The 18455-nt window shown below is 35.8% G+C and overlaps 1 protein-coding gene across 2 annotated transcripts in view; it reads left to right on the top strand.

Annotated features, from left to right (window-relative positions):
• RIMS1 (regulating synaptic membrane exocytosis 1) overlaps positions 1 to 18455 on the top strand; it is a 256269-nt gene that overhangs the window by 165735 nt on the left and 72079 nt on the right. Inside the window, exons 19-21 of one of the 2 annotated variants that reach the window (XM_088137738.1) lie at positions 7412 to 7495; positions 10913 to 10990; positions 12902 to 12973. In XM_088137738.1, coding sequence (XP_087993864.1) covers positions 7412 to 7495; positions 10913 to 10990; positions 12902 to 12973 — 234 coding nt within the window. The remainder of the gene's footprint in view (positions 1 to 7411; positions 7496 to 10912; positions 10991 to 12901; positions 12974 to 18455) is intronic. The other variant, XM_088137735.1, reaches the window with a different exon arrangement.

Genomic DNA, 18455 nt, shown 5'->3' on the forward strand with positions numbered 1-18455 from the left:
CATTTTTTGAAATGTTACATATTCTTCAGTTGATGTAAGTCTTGCCAAAATTGCAGCTGGATGACTGCTTGCAAACCCCATTATAAGCATTTCTTGGAAGAAGAGTTAGAATATAAATGTATTTGTCCTTTTCTTAGGGACAATATTAAAAATAACCAGAGCACAAAATTACCTAGATGTTTAAAATAAAGAAGTTAGATTGTTTTTGCCTATAATGGTTTGCAGTAACTAAATACACTAAGAGAAATAATAAAATACAATGGAATTCTAACTTAACTGAAAATCTATTTCTTGTTAGATACCAGATTTACATAAAACAAACTTTGGAAAATATATCTTCCTTATGGGAAATAACATTAGCTAAAAAATTAACCCAACACAGAAATGTCTCAGAGAAGTTTTAGCTATAGATTAATTACTCATATTTGGTCTCCATTTGAATAATTGAATTGAATAATATTATATAAATGTCTTTTTGGACATTGAGTATTCCAAGCTATGTTTTTTTTTTTTTAACAAATACTTGTTTTTGTTTGTTTATTTTTTTATTATGCTGTTTCTTATTTTCAGTGTTGATGTACTGTTTAAATGTAAAAAAAGAAGAAAAAATCTATTTCATATATCAGGGCCTTTGGCAAGCATTTTGAAAAATGACTATGCCATTTTGGGACTGTTTTTAATGATAAAAGAGCAAGGTAGAAATGTAATGAATAAAAATATGTATTAGCTTAAATTTAATATGCAAGGCATTATTATAATAAATAATTATTTCTTATTTTAATTTAATTATAGCTGCTTTTATTTTATTTTAGCAACTATAGAACAGTTGAATGATGCTTGCCAGGAATGAAAGCTACTACAATGAGAGCATGAGCAATGAGCTCAACGCATTCTTCCTTTCCTTGGATTAATCTCTCATGGAAGAATTGAGGATATAAAGAACTATTTCACATTTCTCTTTTTTTGTAAAGGTTGTAGTTATTACATTCAAGACTAGACAAATCTGTAATCCATGTTTTAATTTTTCACATTTCTTATTGTGAAAAAACCAAATCAAGCAAATACCTCTCAAAAATAGAGAATGAGAATTCCTATGAATCCTGTTCTGCACAGGGTGTATATTTATGTCCTCTACATCTAGATCAGTGGTTCTTAAACTGTTTGACCCAATTATCCCTTTTCCCAGTCTCAGATAATGTTATTACCTCCACACACACAAAAACAGACTCTGTTGTTTTACATAGCCATTTTGGCAGTGGCAGTCTCAACCTGGATCCTCAATTCACAAACAAGCAATTACAAATTGTTCCATTACCCCCAGGATATGCACAAATTATCCCCAGTTTAAGAATCACTGATCTAGATGAAAAATCAGAGGATCTGCACAATGAAAAAAAATAGTTATTTATTTTGCATGCATATAAAAGAAAATATAGAGTATCCTCAAATTGCAAACATGAAATAACATAGTTTTATTCAATAGAAAGCTATAGACCTTGGGACCTTTGCCTAGAATCAGAATCAATGGAAGATTGCTCACACTGCTCTTTGAAAATATTATTTTCACTATTATTCACTATTTATAGTTTTGAATATGTCTATAACATCATTGAATCCCTGAGATGGACTCACTTCTAATTCATAAGCTCTGATCAAATGGAGACCTTGATAAAGAAATGTAAGTGGTACAAAAAAACCCAAGAAACTTTATTTGTCATCTGACCATATCAAAAAACTATAAAAACAATACAGAGAAAATAGTAGGACATGTTCATAATAAATCATCACCCCTACAGTTAACCCCAATCTATTCTAGGTAGTCTGTCCTCTTCAAAATGGCCTTTGATATAAAAATTGCTGTCTTGCTAGTGATATGCAAGTTCATTTCCTGCAAGAAGTAAGACAGTTTTTCTTGGATGTCCCAATATTTTTTAGTTTTTAAATAAGGATCTAAGTAAACTGACCTTTCTGCAGAATATACTTTGCAGTCAAACAGGATAGGTGCAGTGTCTTCAACAGCTGGTGCACCACAGATACACAGTCTTTCTTCAAATGGAACTCCATGGAACCTCCCATATCTTGCCATGTAATCTGTTGTTCAAAACGTGCCCTAGGGAAAGCTCTTCTAAGAAGTTGAGGCATATAAGTTGTTAAAATACTTTTCTGTCTGGGAGGCTAATATGTGTTAAGCCAATTACTTCAAGGACTTAGCACATTTATAAGGGATGCAATATCATCTTAGGCAGACATGTCCAAGAGCCTTTGTATGAAGCTTTTCTTGGCCTTCAGATCTGATTGGACTGAGAACTGAATGGAGAATCCATATAGTGAGATGGCATTTGAAAGTTGGACAGCCCAAGTGGAGGAGACATATTTAAGCGTCTGCTGTTTCAAGCACAGCTTGGGTAATCTATCTGGGTCCATAAATAAGATCTTCAGCCAATAGTTGAATATTTTAATTACTAGATTACTTCATATAGGGGATAGAAATGTAAGTGGTAAATGTGAGCATACACTCCTCCCCTCCATCTTTTGCACTATCAGGCTCCCTTAGCAGACTAGCTTCCCAGAAACCTGACATGGCACATTTAGAAACATACCATTATTGTACCATCCAAACTGAAGTAATTTCCAACAATTTATAGTCTTTGACAATTAAGACTAATATAGCACCATATACTATCTTGGATTCAAATCCATGTCCTCTCCTGACATTTTCATCAGAGTAATGGGAACTGTCCTCACCTTTCCCACAAAGTGATTGCTTACAATCTCTACACTTTTGTCTGGGAAACTCTAGCCCAACATACTGATTCTGATGCACATTTTCCTTAGAGATTGCAAATGCCTGATAAATATAACTATTTTTACTTTAAAAATGGAAGCAGAGAGGAAAAGGTCATAATTCAGGTATCTGCATGCAGTTTCGCTCTAACATGTTATGTGATATGTAGTAGCTAGAATTCATGTATAGATTTAATCTTAAATATCTGAGAATAAGTTCCTTGAATTGAACAGTTTTAAATATAGTTGTACTGCTGAAGTGTGATTTTGCCTCAAATGAACGGGGCCATAATTTTGTGAGCATCTTTCCATTGTCTGTCCATTACTTTATATAAGGTGGCTTACCCAAATGGAAATAAATTCATTCAGGGGTATGCCTCTTTTAGAGGGCCAGGAACTATGAACGTGGGGAAAATTGTACAGAAATGTTTATTTCAGGAAGTGTTTTGTATAATTTAAACAGATCTACTTGCCTACTGTGCAGAATTGCATGGGCTGACAGTAGCAATTTATTTCACATAATATATTTTGGGAGCAGCACTGATCCTTCAGTTGTGTTCAAGCTTTTGGCTTGACATCTGGCAACTTGAATCAGCTAATACTATGACTGAAAGGTATTCTGCAACATTAGGCCAGTTTGTTTAGCCTGATTGCAAAACTCCATATATAATTTCATAAGGTATATAAAGTTGTATTGGTTTTAAGATGCAGAATCCACATTTAGTAAAGTTCCACTCTTGTAAACTTGTGTGAAATGTTGGCCCTGGCAAAGAGCCTTGTCTTCCCATTAAGACATCATGTTAAAGGCCTCATCTGTTACCATATATGGCCTTGGTCAGTTCAGATAGCAGCCAATACTTGGCTGAACATGCTGAACTCATGTTTTTACCCACAACAATAAGTAAATAAATGCATTCTTGCATTGAATGATAATATGGGGAAAGTGGAAGAAAGTGTTTCTAGAAATAATATAGGAAGTTAGCAAAAAACGAACATTTATGGGAGTGGGATTAAATAACTTGCTTATATTTATGATAAAAATACTCATACAGCCACCATAAAAATAATATGGCCTCATCATAATAGAATAAAAAAAAAGGCAGTAAATGGAATCAACTTAAAGTTTAAATTTAGCAGTTAACATTTCAAGAGAAGCAAGACCAGACCTGGGTTGAGCAAGTCTTTTAATGTTGACACAAAGTACCCCGTAATCCAGGATACCAGAGCAAGAGTATCTTTCCTTCATTGTAACCAAATGGCTTCTAAGGAATTGGAAGAAGTGCCCCCTTGCCCCCCAAAAAACCTTTAAAGCAGTTTTGTGAGAAGAAAAGAGGCCTCAGTTAGAAAATGGCTAACAATCTTCTGCAAGTACAAGAGTTACTGGAGATTGATATATGAGTGAGTTTCAGAATATCCCAAAAGACCATAAGCCAAAGAGATGTTACAATTCTAAAGCCGAAATCTCCCAACTTTATTTGAATTCTGCCTGTGTCCTCTATTACATCTCTGCCTCTTGAAGCAAGATTTCTCTTAAGCAATACTTTGGAGGTGAATCTTTAGCCCAATTAGTATTTAATTAACTTAATTTACTATGACTACTATTTACTACACTCCAGAAGACTCTGGGCAGCTTACAAAATCCACAAAAAGAGCAGAACAATTAAAGCCCCCCCTCCCCCCTACAGGCAGTCCAGACTAAAACCACTAGAACAGCACAAAATAACAGTATGACAGGGGCTGACCAATGGATCGCACCCACATTAGCCCCAGGCCTGGGAACACAGCCAGGTCTTAAGGGCTTTCCAGAATCCCAGGAGAGTGGGTGCCATCCGTATCTTTGCATGGACAGACAGCAGTCTTCCTGGAAGTAGAACAAGGAAAAAAGCACATGAGAGGTGCAAATGTTGTTAGCCATATCCTTTCTTATGATTAGAATCTTGGTGGCTGTGCTCTGGTGTATCCCATAACACTCCTGCTCTACCCAACTATTGTTCCAGGCCATGAGGAAACCCAAAGCCTCTTGGTTCTGCTGTGAGGCGTTATGAAGACTCTACTCTGAAACTTTTATTTTATTTATTTATTTATTTATTTATTTATTTTATTTATTTATTTCAGAATTCTGTGGTAGCTCAAAATTTGTAGATTATTTCTAGCATCTCTAGAAGATAACTTCTATGACTGTTCAGCATGTTATTATGTTTGAACGTGATTTCTTACAATGGATGCATATTTTAATGTAGCAGTGCACACGATAGTTGTGCATAATGATATGATTGATTACTGGTGTTATCATTTTTACAGTCAGTCTGGAAAACTAGTCAAATGCATGGCTTCCTACATATTAATTATGTACAGTACATTCCACAGCACTGAAACATGTTATGTGAGATCATGTGTTAAACATTATAATGCATGTTTGCAATTGATTGCTTTCTCTTTTTATTGTTTTATTATACAAAATATCAGCATATTAAGGGCTTTGAGTGCACTGGTGCCTATATAGCTTTAACATTTGGCTTACAGGAAAACCTGATGCTTATTAACAGCCTTTAAAGTATCTTGAAAATTTTACTAATATGCTGGAATGCTAACTCCCCTGAAATAGTCTGCTTTTTTCATAAAACTCTAATCAAAACTGGGAAGTACCTCAAAAAAGACAACTAACAATGTGGAAAGTTTGCTGTTTGCTGAAATCTTACACTGCAAACAGAACAGATATTTCAGTTCTTTTACCATTTTGCATTGTTTTCTTGACAATAGTTAAGTCTAGATTTATAATTGTTGAAAGTCAGTTACATAGCTTTTTAAAAAAAGGAATAGTCCAGTTCACTTTTTAAACATAGCATACTCCTAAATATTTACAATATTTACAAACATCCAGGAATAATGAGGTAGTGATAAGAGAAACAAGGCAAGGCAGATGATTGTGAATGGAACATAAAAGATACATGATCACAGTAAAAGTGTTGTGTATAACTCTGTGTGTGTGTGTGTGTGTGTATGTACAAACATACATACGTACACCTGATATATACCTGATGGTCATGTAAACTTTAACACCCAGAATACTATGCTCATACTCGTACAAAAACCCTGTTTTTCCAGGATTCAGTCATGCATTCTCATGAACGCTTTCTAAATTAAGAGCATTCAACAGTTTGACTCTCAAGATGTGCAAGAGGAAGAATGAAAAAAGAACACTGAGTTCCATAGAATGTTCCAAAGATTCTGATTAAATAAATGTTTGTCTGGTTGTAATCAATCTCTTTACATCTCTGTTCCCTAACCTATAACAGCACTCAAATACATCTTTAATTATTGATGTTATAAATAGGAAAGTAGGCTGCACTCCACAAAGTTAATACAATAAACTAATATTAACTGGTTGATAGAGTGGATTGGATCCAAAGTATATTTACTGAAGTCAGTGGGACTTAAAATAGTCATGACTAATGTGACCAAATGGCTAAGTATGACTAAGACTGGAACCAACTCAGTTCAAGAATTACTGACAATGTTCATATTATAGATATATCTGCACATTACCACTTCAGTGTTAAATGGAAGAGATTTATCTAAAGCTAAGAAAAATGACTAAGATTTGTAATTCCCAGAATAACCATAGAGCAAATGACAACAGTCTAAATTATTTGATACACCTTCAGGCAATTCCTACATTCAGGATAAGGATAAGGATTTGAGGTTTTGTTTTAATGTGCTATGAGGCATATAAGGAAAATATTTTATTTAGGATCCACTTTGTATATTTAGCTATGCGATAAGATGCTTACATTCTACCACTCCAATAGTAGAATCATTTGATTAAATATGCAAGCAAAAAGCCTATGATTATCCAAAATATGGAAATGTCAATAGTAACATATTCTTTCTGTTTTAAACTATTAATTTAAATTTTAACAAGTCTTATTGCAAAATGCACAGATATTTGAAATGCAGATGTTTGGACCATTAGTCACCTTAATGATATCATTGGCATATTAATTTTAAAAAATACTTGTGTACCAATGCTTTGCATGTTTTGAAGGGGATCCAGAAATGGTGCATTGGAATGTGTGCAAGCATAAGTGCAACACCTCTTTAAAGAAGGCTTGCGTAGAAGCCTGAAAAAGACATCGCTGCTTTAAAGAGATGTTGGGCTTGTGCTTCCCCTCTTCTGAATTATTTTCAAAGCATGCACAGTCCTATTGTATAATACAGTATAATGTGAAAAATAAATTATTAAAAGGTTGGGGTCTGTGACCAATGGAATGTGTGGCCCTCAGCATGCCAGAACTGCATCTTCTCAGAATCAAATGCTTGGAAATAGAGCCCAAAACAGATAGCAAACTCCATCTAAATCCTAAAGTAAATCCTGACACAAGATTGCTGGTTGACAATCATATAATGCAGAATAATAGCACTCTACAAATGTGTCTGGAAATTCAATTTAATTATAATATAATATTTATTAATATAATTCAGGCTGAATTGCTATAGGTTGAACATTATTTAGACAAAATAGACACTGGTTTTTTTGAGGTACTTTGTAGTTTTCTTGCATTTTTTTTTAATGTGAAGTTCACTAAATGTTCTGTTTTTCTTCCTATTTTGTTCAATGAACAAACAGAAGTAGATGGTCCCCCTCACTAGATAGGAGAAGACCCACTAGTCCCCGGATTCATATCCAACATGCATCTCCGGAGAATGACAGGTACTAGTCAGCTCCTCCTAGCTGAAAAGTAGCTTGCTGAATCACACACATCAAGTTTCAACAGCATGTGTTTAAAGTTTCACTTTCCAGGAACCCAAATTTGCCACTATATGAGATGTTATCCTTGAACTTCATTCAATGATTATAAAGCACCTTTGAAGTCAGTGCAGTCACATGCTGAACAGCATATTTTGTGATGAACTCAACTCATAGTTGGCTGTCACTGGAAAAGTAAAAATGAGAAAATGTTCATGATTTATATAGGCCTTCCTATGTATCAATGTAAGTTCAATAAATCCAGATTTGGGACCTTGAGCAAGAGGGATAGCATTTATGAGGAAAATGAGGAAGAGGAGTGGTAAAGGATTCAGAATCCCTAGTGGATGAGGAACATGTTTCCCTTAGGCTTTGAGACTAAAGCAGAGAAAAACAGGTATTTGAACTTTGTAGTAGAACAAATTTTGCTCCTTTCTCTTTAGTCTCTTATGATTCTTCACAATAGTTACCTCCTATTCTATGGCAAGAGTATCACTACACTGATACTTTAATTTTGTGCTTTATAATTCATTGACCAAAAAAACCCAAAACAAAAACGTATGCATGTCTACTCAAAAGTAAGTTTCACTGAATTCTATGAGGTTTGTTCCCCAGTAAACATAAAGGTGATACCATAAGCTACTCTGCAAGACAGCTTATTAGGGAATAAACTCTGTTAGTACTGAAACTTATATCTGTATAAAAATTCCCTAGGATTACATTATAATATATGGAATTCAGCCTGTTTCTACAAGGGACCACAGCTCTGGAAAGTCTGGCATGCTGAACCTCAATGAAATCAGTGGTTTAAATCTTCCTAACATCAGGCTGAATTATGCCCTATATCTGTATGGCTCATAGTTCAGTTCACAACTGTGAGACATATTTTGTGTTAATGGGATATTTACAATTTTGTTCTTTGAAATTTTGGTGGCAGATATTCTGAGCAAGGCAACTGCTAAATTCCAGTGCTTTGGATTTCTCTTTATATGCTGATCGGCCAAATGTGATATATGTAAATATCATCTGTTGGTTTGTTGTTGTTGTATTATGATTTTATTCTTTGAATCTTAGTGCTGTCATTCTTGGATTATAAACATTTTTTTCATATGTTAAGTCCCTTGATTTTTTTCAAGTGAAATGCTCTTTTTAATTGGGCTGCCAAATTATACATTCAGACATCTTTCTTTTCAACTGTTCTGAATATCTCCTTGAGGCTTATAAGTAGAACTATGGCTGCAAAAATCCATGTTATCACTAAATAGCAGAAAAGAGACACTATTTTCTTTTATCTCTTTGCTGCAAATTATTACTTGTCTGGATTTTTGCAGTCCAAACCTGATAGCCCTCCTTATAAGTGATGGTGTTTATACCTCCATCATCAGCAATGCCTTGTACCACTGAAGTGCTCTAAATGCTTTGAGGATTCTCAGAAGCAGATTTGTGTGTGTATGCAAGAAAAAGAGCAAAGGGAAGTCTTGTTGAATGAAAGGACATCTACTTGACCAACTTTGGATTTAATACCCAAAGAATCGTTGCCTTGTTGCATTAATTTTACACCAAAGTGGAGAAATATGGTTGAATCCCCCAAGCATTGGGCTAGGATGGGCAGGCCAATAGTTTGGTTGGTCTGGCACTTGGTGGGAAAGGTGGTTTCTTGTTTTTTTCAGTAGTACATTCCTATAAAGAGGCTTCAGTGACCTAATCCCCTCCAGATGTATTTGAGATTACAATTCCCAGAAGAACTATCCATTATACATTTGTATTTCTGAGCATTATTGATTTTAGTCAGTAATAAGCCTTCTTTTAAATCTCCATAAAACATCAGCAAGGCAGTTTCTTTTATCATACACAATTATTATTTAATAACATATTTAAATAATACCTACCTAAATGGAAAATATGAAGTCTCTAGTTAAAGAAGTTAATCTCTGGAATATTTTCATTATCAGAATACTGCAGGTATTGAAATGGGCAATACCAATGTCAAACACTTTTTTCTTCATCCTAAGAAGGCTTTTTCTCTTATAAAAAGAATGGTTAATGTAGAAGTGGGCATGTTTTGTGTTACAGATAAAATTATTTTTGTGGGAAATGTTTATTAGTGTTGCCCAAGTGAACCATCTTTTTCAATCTTTTTATTAGAAGTCAAAGCATCAAAATTTAAATTAGCTTTTGAGCACAAAAACAGATAAGTTAATGGGCTAAATGTGTCTATAGCAGAGTTTAAAAACAAAACCAAAAATTAAAAAGCCATCAGTTCAGACATTGGCCAGATTATAACTCTCAGGTAGAAAAATACTAGCTGTGCCCCTACTTAAGCAACTAAATTGAGAAAGGGAGCTTAGTTTCTCCTTAGATATTGAATGAGAACCTTTTTACATGCTATAATCCCATTGTGGATCAACCAGGATTTTTATAACAGTTGAAAAATATTTGCTTATAAGGATGTTTATAGTAAGCAAACATCCATACATCAGTCCAAACTCCAAGAATGTTTCATTTTCAGCCGTTGATCTACAATGAAAACATTGGGCTCCATTGTTGTTGTTATGTGTGTGTGTGTGTGTCTGTGTCTGTGTATAACAACATAGAATATATATCTCAGCATAGAATAATTCTGATAAGACGTTTGCTCAGTACTACCCTTGCAAATTGAAAGCCAACCTTTGCATTCCACTGGAAAAAAAAATTGTACACTGTTTCTTTATTAAATTAGTATTGCTAAAGCAAATTGCTTTTGTCACAACATAAAAGAAAAATCAGAATACTGTCAGAACAAATATCCAGATTCTTAAAAGCCAGTCACAAAAATACATCACATGTACAGCTCTTGAGAGAGCATTCCACTACAAGTTGGCGGGGGGGGGGGGGATGTCAATAGGCTATGTAGAGTTTTGGAAATAATTTGAAAAAGTTTATTTGGAATGTATACGAGTTTGAATATAGCACCTTTCTGCAGTGTTTTAAAGCTGCTATGTCCCTTCCCAGGATCAGAATGTATTTATGCTTTAATGAAATGCGTATAGATGCTATATTCATGCCTCTCTGGACTCCAAATGGCCTTTCCCAAATTATTTCTGAATTTCTGCATATTCTTAGGTGTTATTGCTGAGAATATGTTTGTCTTTAGTGTTTATTGCTGTTTTTTCATTTTATTTTGTAACAATTATTACATCACTTTTTTAAAAAACCTCCTTAAGAAACATTGAAAAGAAGAGCATAGAAATGTTGCTGGATGTGATATTGGAATGCTGTTAAGTCATATAAGTATCTTGAATGCATGTCTCCATCTTCACTGCATGTGACCATCTCTCTGTTTCTATCTGTTTCTATCCATTCTGTTCAACTTTCACTTCCATGTTTCCAAAACTTGTGAAGAACAACACTGCCGGAGTCTTGCATTCCAAAACAAGACAGTTTAAGCCTCCTAAGTGCTAATCCAGAAGAAATACAGAGGTATCCTTGCTAAAATTGTCTTGCAGCTCCACATTTATAATACATGAAATTAAATACTAAGATATTAAATAGTTTATAACCTAGCTCTGTCACATGTTGTAATGTTATTTTCTATATCCTTTAAGAAAGTTCCATTTTGTGTGTGTGTGTGTACCTCTCTCTCCCTCTCTCTGTATGTGTTTCATCAAATGACTCTTAAATATCTTCATTTTTTATTGGATTCCATTTCTGATCAGGTCAGCAGATTATTTAAGATTTGGACTTTGACCAAATCTTTAAAGGATGTTGGGAGTTTATGAACCTGCAGCTGTTTCTAGTTCTTTGCCATAAAAGCATATACAAGATGCTCTTCTATTAACAGTGTATAACAGAAGGAGTGAGAAAGTCACTAACACTGCTGCAGATTTCCCAAGAAAGAGAAAAAACGTGTAGTAGATAATACAGCTAACCAATGTCTACAGATCTTTTGAAGAGGGCTTCATAAATGAAAAACCATCAGGCTATGCAACAAGCAAAACATTCATTAAAAAGTTTAGACCAAAGACATGAAGTAAACCAAGGAAATGTAACAGAAAATGGAGGTGAGAGTGAGGATATGTTAACTGAGGACCATACCTATCAGGCAACCAGGAACAGGGATACAGTCACCCCAGTACTAAGCTTCAAGGAATGCATAATCTTAGATCCCTCCCAAGAACCCTGATTTGCTGCACGGAAATTCTGAAGAGAAATATCAAGATTCTGAAACGTAGCATTATGTCTCTTGGGACTAGACTGTGGAATGAAAACCAAAGTTAACAGCTGACCTGTAATGATATTATAATGTATTTTAGGCCCCTCTTTGTGTATAGAAAATCACATTTAGCCAGCTCTTCAAATGATGTTCCTTTGATCACAATAGATCAAACCTTTCTAATTTTTCTTCAAGACTATGTTGATGGTGGATTACAGGCTTAGGTTCTTTTTATTATGATTTAAGAATAAAAATGTTTTCACCTAATTTGTTCTCAACTGTCATTTTAGGGTTATGACTATATAATGTTGCTCTGAGTACCAGTGGTCGGTGAAAAATGTATAAGACCTAAACGAATGCAATACTTTCAGAAAGCTCAACAAAAGCTGCCACCCAATTTTTTCTTTCTTTTTTTTTTTCAGATTCTGAAATCTGAAATCAGCCTGGCTATAGATACAAGCTTCTCTTAAAAACATCCATAGAGCATGAGATATTGATAGTTTAATATAGCAAAGGCACAGCTGGGTTGTGATCAGATGGGCTTAAATCTATTTGAATTGAATATCCAAATGTAATAGTCACACATTCTTATTGTTTAGTTTACAAGCTATAGCCAAAGAATATAATAGGTCTCACAGTTACCACATGCACATGTCTTTTCTATGGCATATTGATGTATAGTTGTAGTAGTTGTTTAGATTAATGAAAGGTGACAAATCACATTTAACTGCCCAAATTTATTAGCATTGTTTTTATGACCATTGTTAATTACATTGTGCTATTTTTCTTTTATATTGCATACAAGTATAATACAAAAGCATCTTTTTAAATTTTAACCCAGGAGAATTTCACTTCCATACCAGATCCCTAATGCTGGATTTTAACCAGTAATGGAAGTTCTCCATGGAATCAATTTTAGAATTGCTTAGCACTTGAGAAAGAGTTGGTCTGAAAGGGTTAGCGTTATCTGTACCAAAAAGACTGAATCAGTTATATTAAAATACTGTGGGGATGGTATTTTATCCAAAGTCCATGATTACTAGCCATTCATAAAATCTGGTTTTCATACTTCCATTTGCTAGAAATCATGCTAAATCTATATTTTCTGGATTGTTTGCTTTCCTTTTTCATATATATATATATATATATGTATATATTTTTGGCATCTCATTTCACAGGCATTCCAGAAAGGTGGAAAGATATAGCACCCAAAAACAAACTAGAAAAGGCTCTGCATCAGAAACAGAAAGGTAGGATGGATTCTACAGTATGCAACAACAATGTGTCCTGATCAGTTTAGGTATGCTAATGTTATTGTCATGATGCACATGCCATGCTGGTCTTTGGTCATAATTAAGTTTTTGTTTGTCTGTTTGATTATGCACACACCATGATCTTAAAGAACTAAGTCTGTCAAAGGTCTTGCTGCCAAGGTTTTGCCAAGCTGTTGCAAAATTGTTGTAACATATGGTCTAGTTACAGCAGGATCATGAAACTTGAAGTACAGTTGGCATCTCCTCATGGCAGCAAAGCTCAGTAATTTTGGACTTAAACATCTGGAAAGCCTTTCTTGCATAGTAAAACACCAAAAAGTAATGATATAACAGTGAGGGGAAAATGAGTGAAGATAGCAGGAAGCTTAAGATTGGTTGCATTGGTGGTTTTGCGCCAATAGGTAGCACTTCCGTTCAGGCAAGGTGGAATTTCTGTTTTCTGCTTTATCCATTTTCAATCTCTTTGAAGCTGAAACTGTATTTGCTCTGTTAGAGCAAACCAGTGGTGCAGGTGAAGAAGAAAATGCCCCAACCCAGTTGGTGAGTGGAGATCACACAGTCTGCTTGAGCCAAGTTTATTGAACTGCTCAGGGGACAGAATACAAGGTTCTGCTCACTAAGAGAAGCAAGGCAAAAGTTTATATAGTGAACTTGTTTACATGAAAAAGACAGTAGCACGCCTAGATGGATCTCTAATCTAGAGATTACCTTGCAGGCCAGTTTACTTCACTTCCTATCTCACCAACTGGGAGATATATGCAGTGTACTGACACATAGGGACAGGATGCTTATTCTGTCCCTTGCATTCAGATCAGTAGAGAACAAGTCTTGATCTTGTTCAGTGTGAAACCTTCAGGTAGTTCAAAAGTGTTATCACATCTCCCCTAAGTGATCTTTTCTCAACACTAAACTTACATAATTCCCTCAGTATCTCATCAAAGTATTTAGTTTTCAGTCCCCTGATCATCCTCGTTCTGTCCTATCATCTTATTCTCGTTTCTTTGAATCTGTCTTAAAGTGAGGTGCCAAAACTGGATACAATAGATCTAAGCAATACAAAATAGAATAGAAATAGCAAATTTCATTTCCTTTTTTAACAGTTATATCCTCTGTTGACTTCCATTCAACTTGTGATCAACTATTATTCCAAGAACCTTTTTGTACATACTATTACCAAGCTATATGTTCCCCATTCTGTTCTGTACTTGTACATTTGAATTCTGTTTTCTAATGAAGAACTTGATATTTGTTAAATTAAATTCTTTTATTTCAGTCCATTTCTCTTACCTATCAATATTGTTTTGAATGTTGTTTCTGTCTTCTGAAGTAATAGCCATTTTGTTTGATCTGCAAATATGATAAGCATTTTCTCAAAGTCATAATTCAAATTGTTACTGAAAATGTTTAAAACTACTGGACCAAACCCTACAATACACCACATGGGGCCTCGTTCAGGTCTTTGGGGAACTGTTGATGAGTATTTTGGGAATATGGTTTTCAAGCCAGCTGTGTATCAACCTAATAGAACTGCTACCCTGCCCATGTTAACAAGTTGCTATCAGAATATCATGAGATACTTTGCCCAATATTTTGCTGAAATCAAGATTTATAATAACCTCACCATTTCCCCAGTCTAAGAAGGAAATTCTTTGACAAAAATGACATGCATTTAGTCTGACAAAATTTGTTCTTAAGAAATTCATGAAGTCTTGTATTTATCATTGTGTTGTTGTTTGAAGGGTGCTTGCAGAGCTATTACATTATGATCTGCTCTAGAATCTTCTCAGATTTCAAGGAGACTTCTGTTTCCTTTTTTGAAGTTAGAGAAAACATTTGCCTTCTCATCATATGGTACTTCATTCTGTAGGCGTTTTCAAAGACAATGGGTATATATTTGGTCAGATTGTCAGCAAATTCCTTTAATTCCTTAGACTGCAGTCCATCTGGATCTCAAGAACTAAACTCATTTAAGTTCAGTAGGTATTATCTGACTCTGGGCAGATCCATACAGCCCCTTATCCCAACACAAGGATGGCCACTAACCATTTCCAGAGGATATGCCCATGTGTCACCACCTGTATCACTCTTCTGCCCACAGCTGAAGCAGCCAGAGGACATCTTTAGGTGTTCCGCTCTGAAAGTTATGTTTTCCTTCTACTTCCACCTCCAGTCTTTGAGTGCAGGCAGTGAAGGGCGCATTGATGCACATGGAGGAGGTAGCCTGAAATGACATGTTCCATGTTGGCAAATTTGTAATTCCAATTGAATCTGCCAGTTTTCTGTGGGACCATCCTCTTTCATCTGGTCCCTGACCTCTTTTCCCCACACCCCAGTTCTCTTTTGGCAATATGAGAGACTGGAATCATAGTTTCTATAGGGTTAGGATTATGGTTAGGGTGAGGGCAAACTTCAGTTCTTCAGCAGCACTTCTCTAGTGACTGCACAAATCCAGATGACCACTAGATGGCAATGGAGAGATATAAAAAAAACTCAACTCTTTACTGTTACCTAGTGGTCAGTAGGTGAACAGTCAATCAATTAAGCCATAGTGTCAAAGAATTTTTTAAAAGTTTGATCCATGGAAGCTACAATGGGAAAGGAAAAAGAAAAACAAAAATGCAAAGTATGGAGTAACTAGTATGCCAACTGAAGGAGACTTTTCACATGATGGATGATGAGTGGGGCTGGAAGTTTAGCCAAAGGACCCATCAAGTACAGTCTTTAGAATGTTGCATGGTAAAACTGCATTGACAACAGCACAGCACACAAATGTTCTTAGGGTGTACACTAAGAGCACACACTGGGTGTAGCAAGGCTTAGGGCAGCATGATTTTCTGCCAGTCCCAAGAAAAGGAGGGAGCACAGCAAAGCAGCTGTCTGAATGTGGCCTATGCCCTATGTTTCACAAAGTTTACGTGGGAATCCTACTCCTCCAGCCCATTCTTCATAATTAACCAGTGGAACATACAGCTTCATCTCAGAGAAAATTGATCCAAAATAGAATTAGTTAAATAGAATCTTTTTTTCATTATCCGTTACCCTTTTGCCATCTTCACAGAATAGTTAATCTTTTGCATTGGAGATATCTCATCTCATCTCTAAAGTTAACTTCAAATGAATGGGTTTAAAAAAAAATTCTCCAGGATCAAATATTACTAAAAAGGATTATGTAAGCATGATTTCTTCTAATTTATATATTAAACCTGTATCTCATCTTCATAAAAGGAAGGAAGGAGATAGAAGCTCATCTTCAGAGATGGTTTAGCTTATTGCAATCTTATGTCCTTTAGAAACATTGGACTTCAATTTCTTAATTTTAATTGTGCTTGTAGTTATTTTGCTATAGTTGAACCATTGTGATTATTTGAATTGTACAAATATACAATCTAATTTAAGAAAGAGTATGAACACTTAATATAAGGAGAGGCTGAGTTACTGTATCCCTGAAGGCCCATGATACTTGATTGTATTTTGGAGATGGCTTTGAAGGAAATATTCAGAAGCCATTACAAAAACAAAAAGGTCAGAAGCACTCCTTGATCCCTGTGAAAGGAGATAGTGTTAGGAAGAGACTCAGGCTGGCTCCTCCTTTATACTCACTGGAGTATAAAAGGGAGAGAGGAACAACACAATCAGACTTGCAAGTTTCTCTTAATATCTCAATAAAGCTTAATTGAGTCTTCTTGTGGAGTCTGTTTCCTGACCTGAACAGCTTCGAAGGCTGACAAGTATAACTCCTTCAAACAGGTTTAACTGAATATGAAAAAAAAATGTGTTTGATATATTTTCTCTATAAGCACAATTTATCTTCACTTTGATACAAGGCTGGTAGCAAAACCCCATAGAAAAGCATTTTTTAAAAAAAATGTTATTCTGAGATCTTTAACTCTGAGAGAATTGAATTCTGAAGGGAAAGTGTAAGACAGCTTTAGATCTGACCCCTTAGGAATTGTGAGAGTTTATGGTGAGGCTGAGAAAGGAATGGAAGAGAAAACAGACATAAACAAGAGACAGTAACTTATCTTATGAACTGCAACTCAGGCCAAGTGGGGAAGAATTAGGAAAGAAGCATTTCAAAGTATTTAAAGAGATTCCATCTTCACTGGCTAATGATAAGTGAGGGTGGGAAGTTCCCCTTCCAGCTTCCAAGATTTGGTACTTACTCCAGACTAGCTTTAAAGCCATCTTACTGATGCCTGTATCCTTGGTCTTGTCCACCTGCACGGGACTTGACACCAGTCAGTGAGTGACACATTTGTTTTGTGATCTTTCCTAAGCAGATTCATAAAGGTGATAAGTTTTATTGAATGTGAAAACCATGGATACAACTATAGAAGTTGATAGGGATGGTGTCGGCATGAGAGAGAAAGAGCACCTTATATGCAGTTAATGATTGAACCAATTTATATATATGCATGCAATATATGTGAAATATATGTATGTATGTATGTATGCATATATGTATGTATGTATATGTTTGCCCTAATGTCTTAGGGTGCTAGTGCCATGTGTTTCTAGAAGGGAACTTCCAACCCTAAGAATTTCTGATCAGCCAGTCATAACTAGGGGAAAACATACTCAGTCAAGGTTGAGAGAACATTCTAGGATCAGGCCCTTATGATCTATCCACCACCTAGTTTATTTATTATTTATTAATTAAATCAATTTATATAGCTGCCCATCTCACCACAGGCAACTCTGGGTGGCATACAACAAAGCTAAAAACAATAAAATACATTAAAAATATATAAAACAAAATAAAACAGAGAACAAAGGAAGTTAAAAATAAGGGAGCTACCTCACTAATTCCCCCGTCCCCTGGGGTACCCAGGCCTGCTGGCATAACCAAGTCTTAAGGGACCTCTGGAAGCTCAACAATGATGAGGCCAACCTCACCTCAGGGGGGAGAAGATTCCACAGTGCAGGTGCCACAGCAGAAAAGGCCCACTGCCTGGGGCCTGCCAGAACCTGTAACATGCCCTCTCTGCTGGACCTGGTAGGACAGGCAGATGAAATCGGGGAGAGGCAGTCCCTCAGATAGCCCAGCCCCATGTCCTGAAGGGCTTTAAAGGTCAACACTAGCACCTTGAATTGAACCAGGAAACAAACTGGTAACCAATGCAGCTCATGAAGCAGAGGTGTAACATGTGAAACACACATAATTGCTCATGCTGCTACATTTTGCACCAGCTGAAGTTTCGGGATACTCTTCAAGGGCAGCCCCATGTAGAGCGCATTGCAATAGTCTAACCAGGAGGTGACCAGGGCATGAGTGACCATGAGTAGTCACCTCCCAGTTCCTCTGATCTAGGAATGGGCACAACTGGCGCACAATACGAAGTTGTGCAAAGGCCTCCTAGCCATGACTGCCACCTACTCTTTGAGCAGGAGTTGTGAGTCCAGGAGAACCCCCAGATTGCTCACATGGTCTGTTTGGGGCAGTGCGACCCCATCCAGT

The sequence above is a fragment of the Python bivittatus genome, unplaced genomic scaffold (genome assembly GCF_059951505.1).
Source record: "Python bivittatus isolate LINGU-HERP-01145 unplaced genomic scaffold, Pbiv_v1 ctg000020_np1212, whole genome shotgun sequence".
In the NCBI taxonomy this organism is placed as follows: Eukaryota; Metazoa; Chordata; class Lepidosauria; order Squamata; family Pythonidae; genus Python; species Python bivittatus.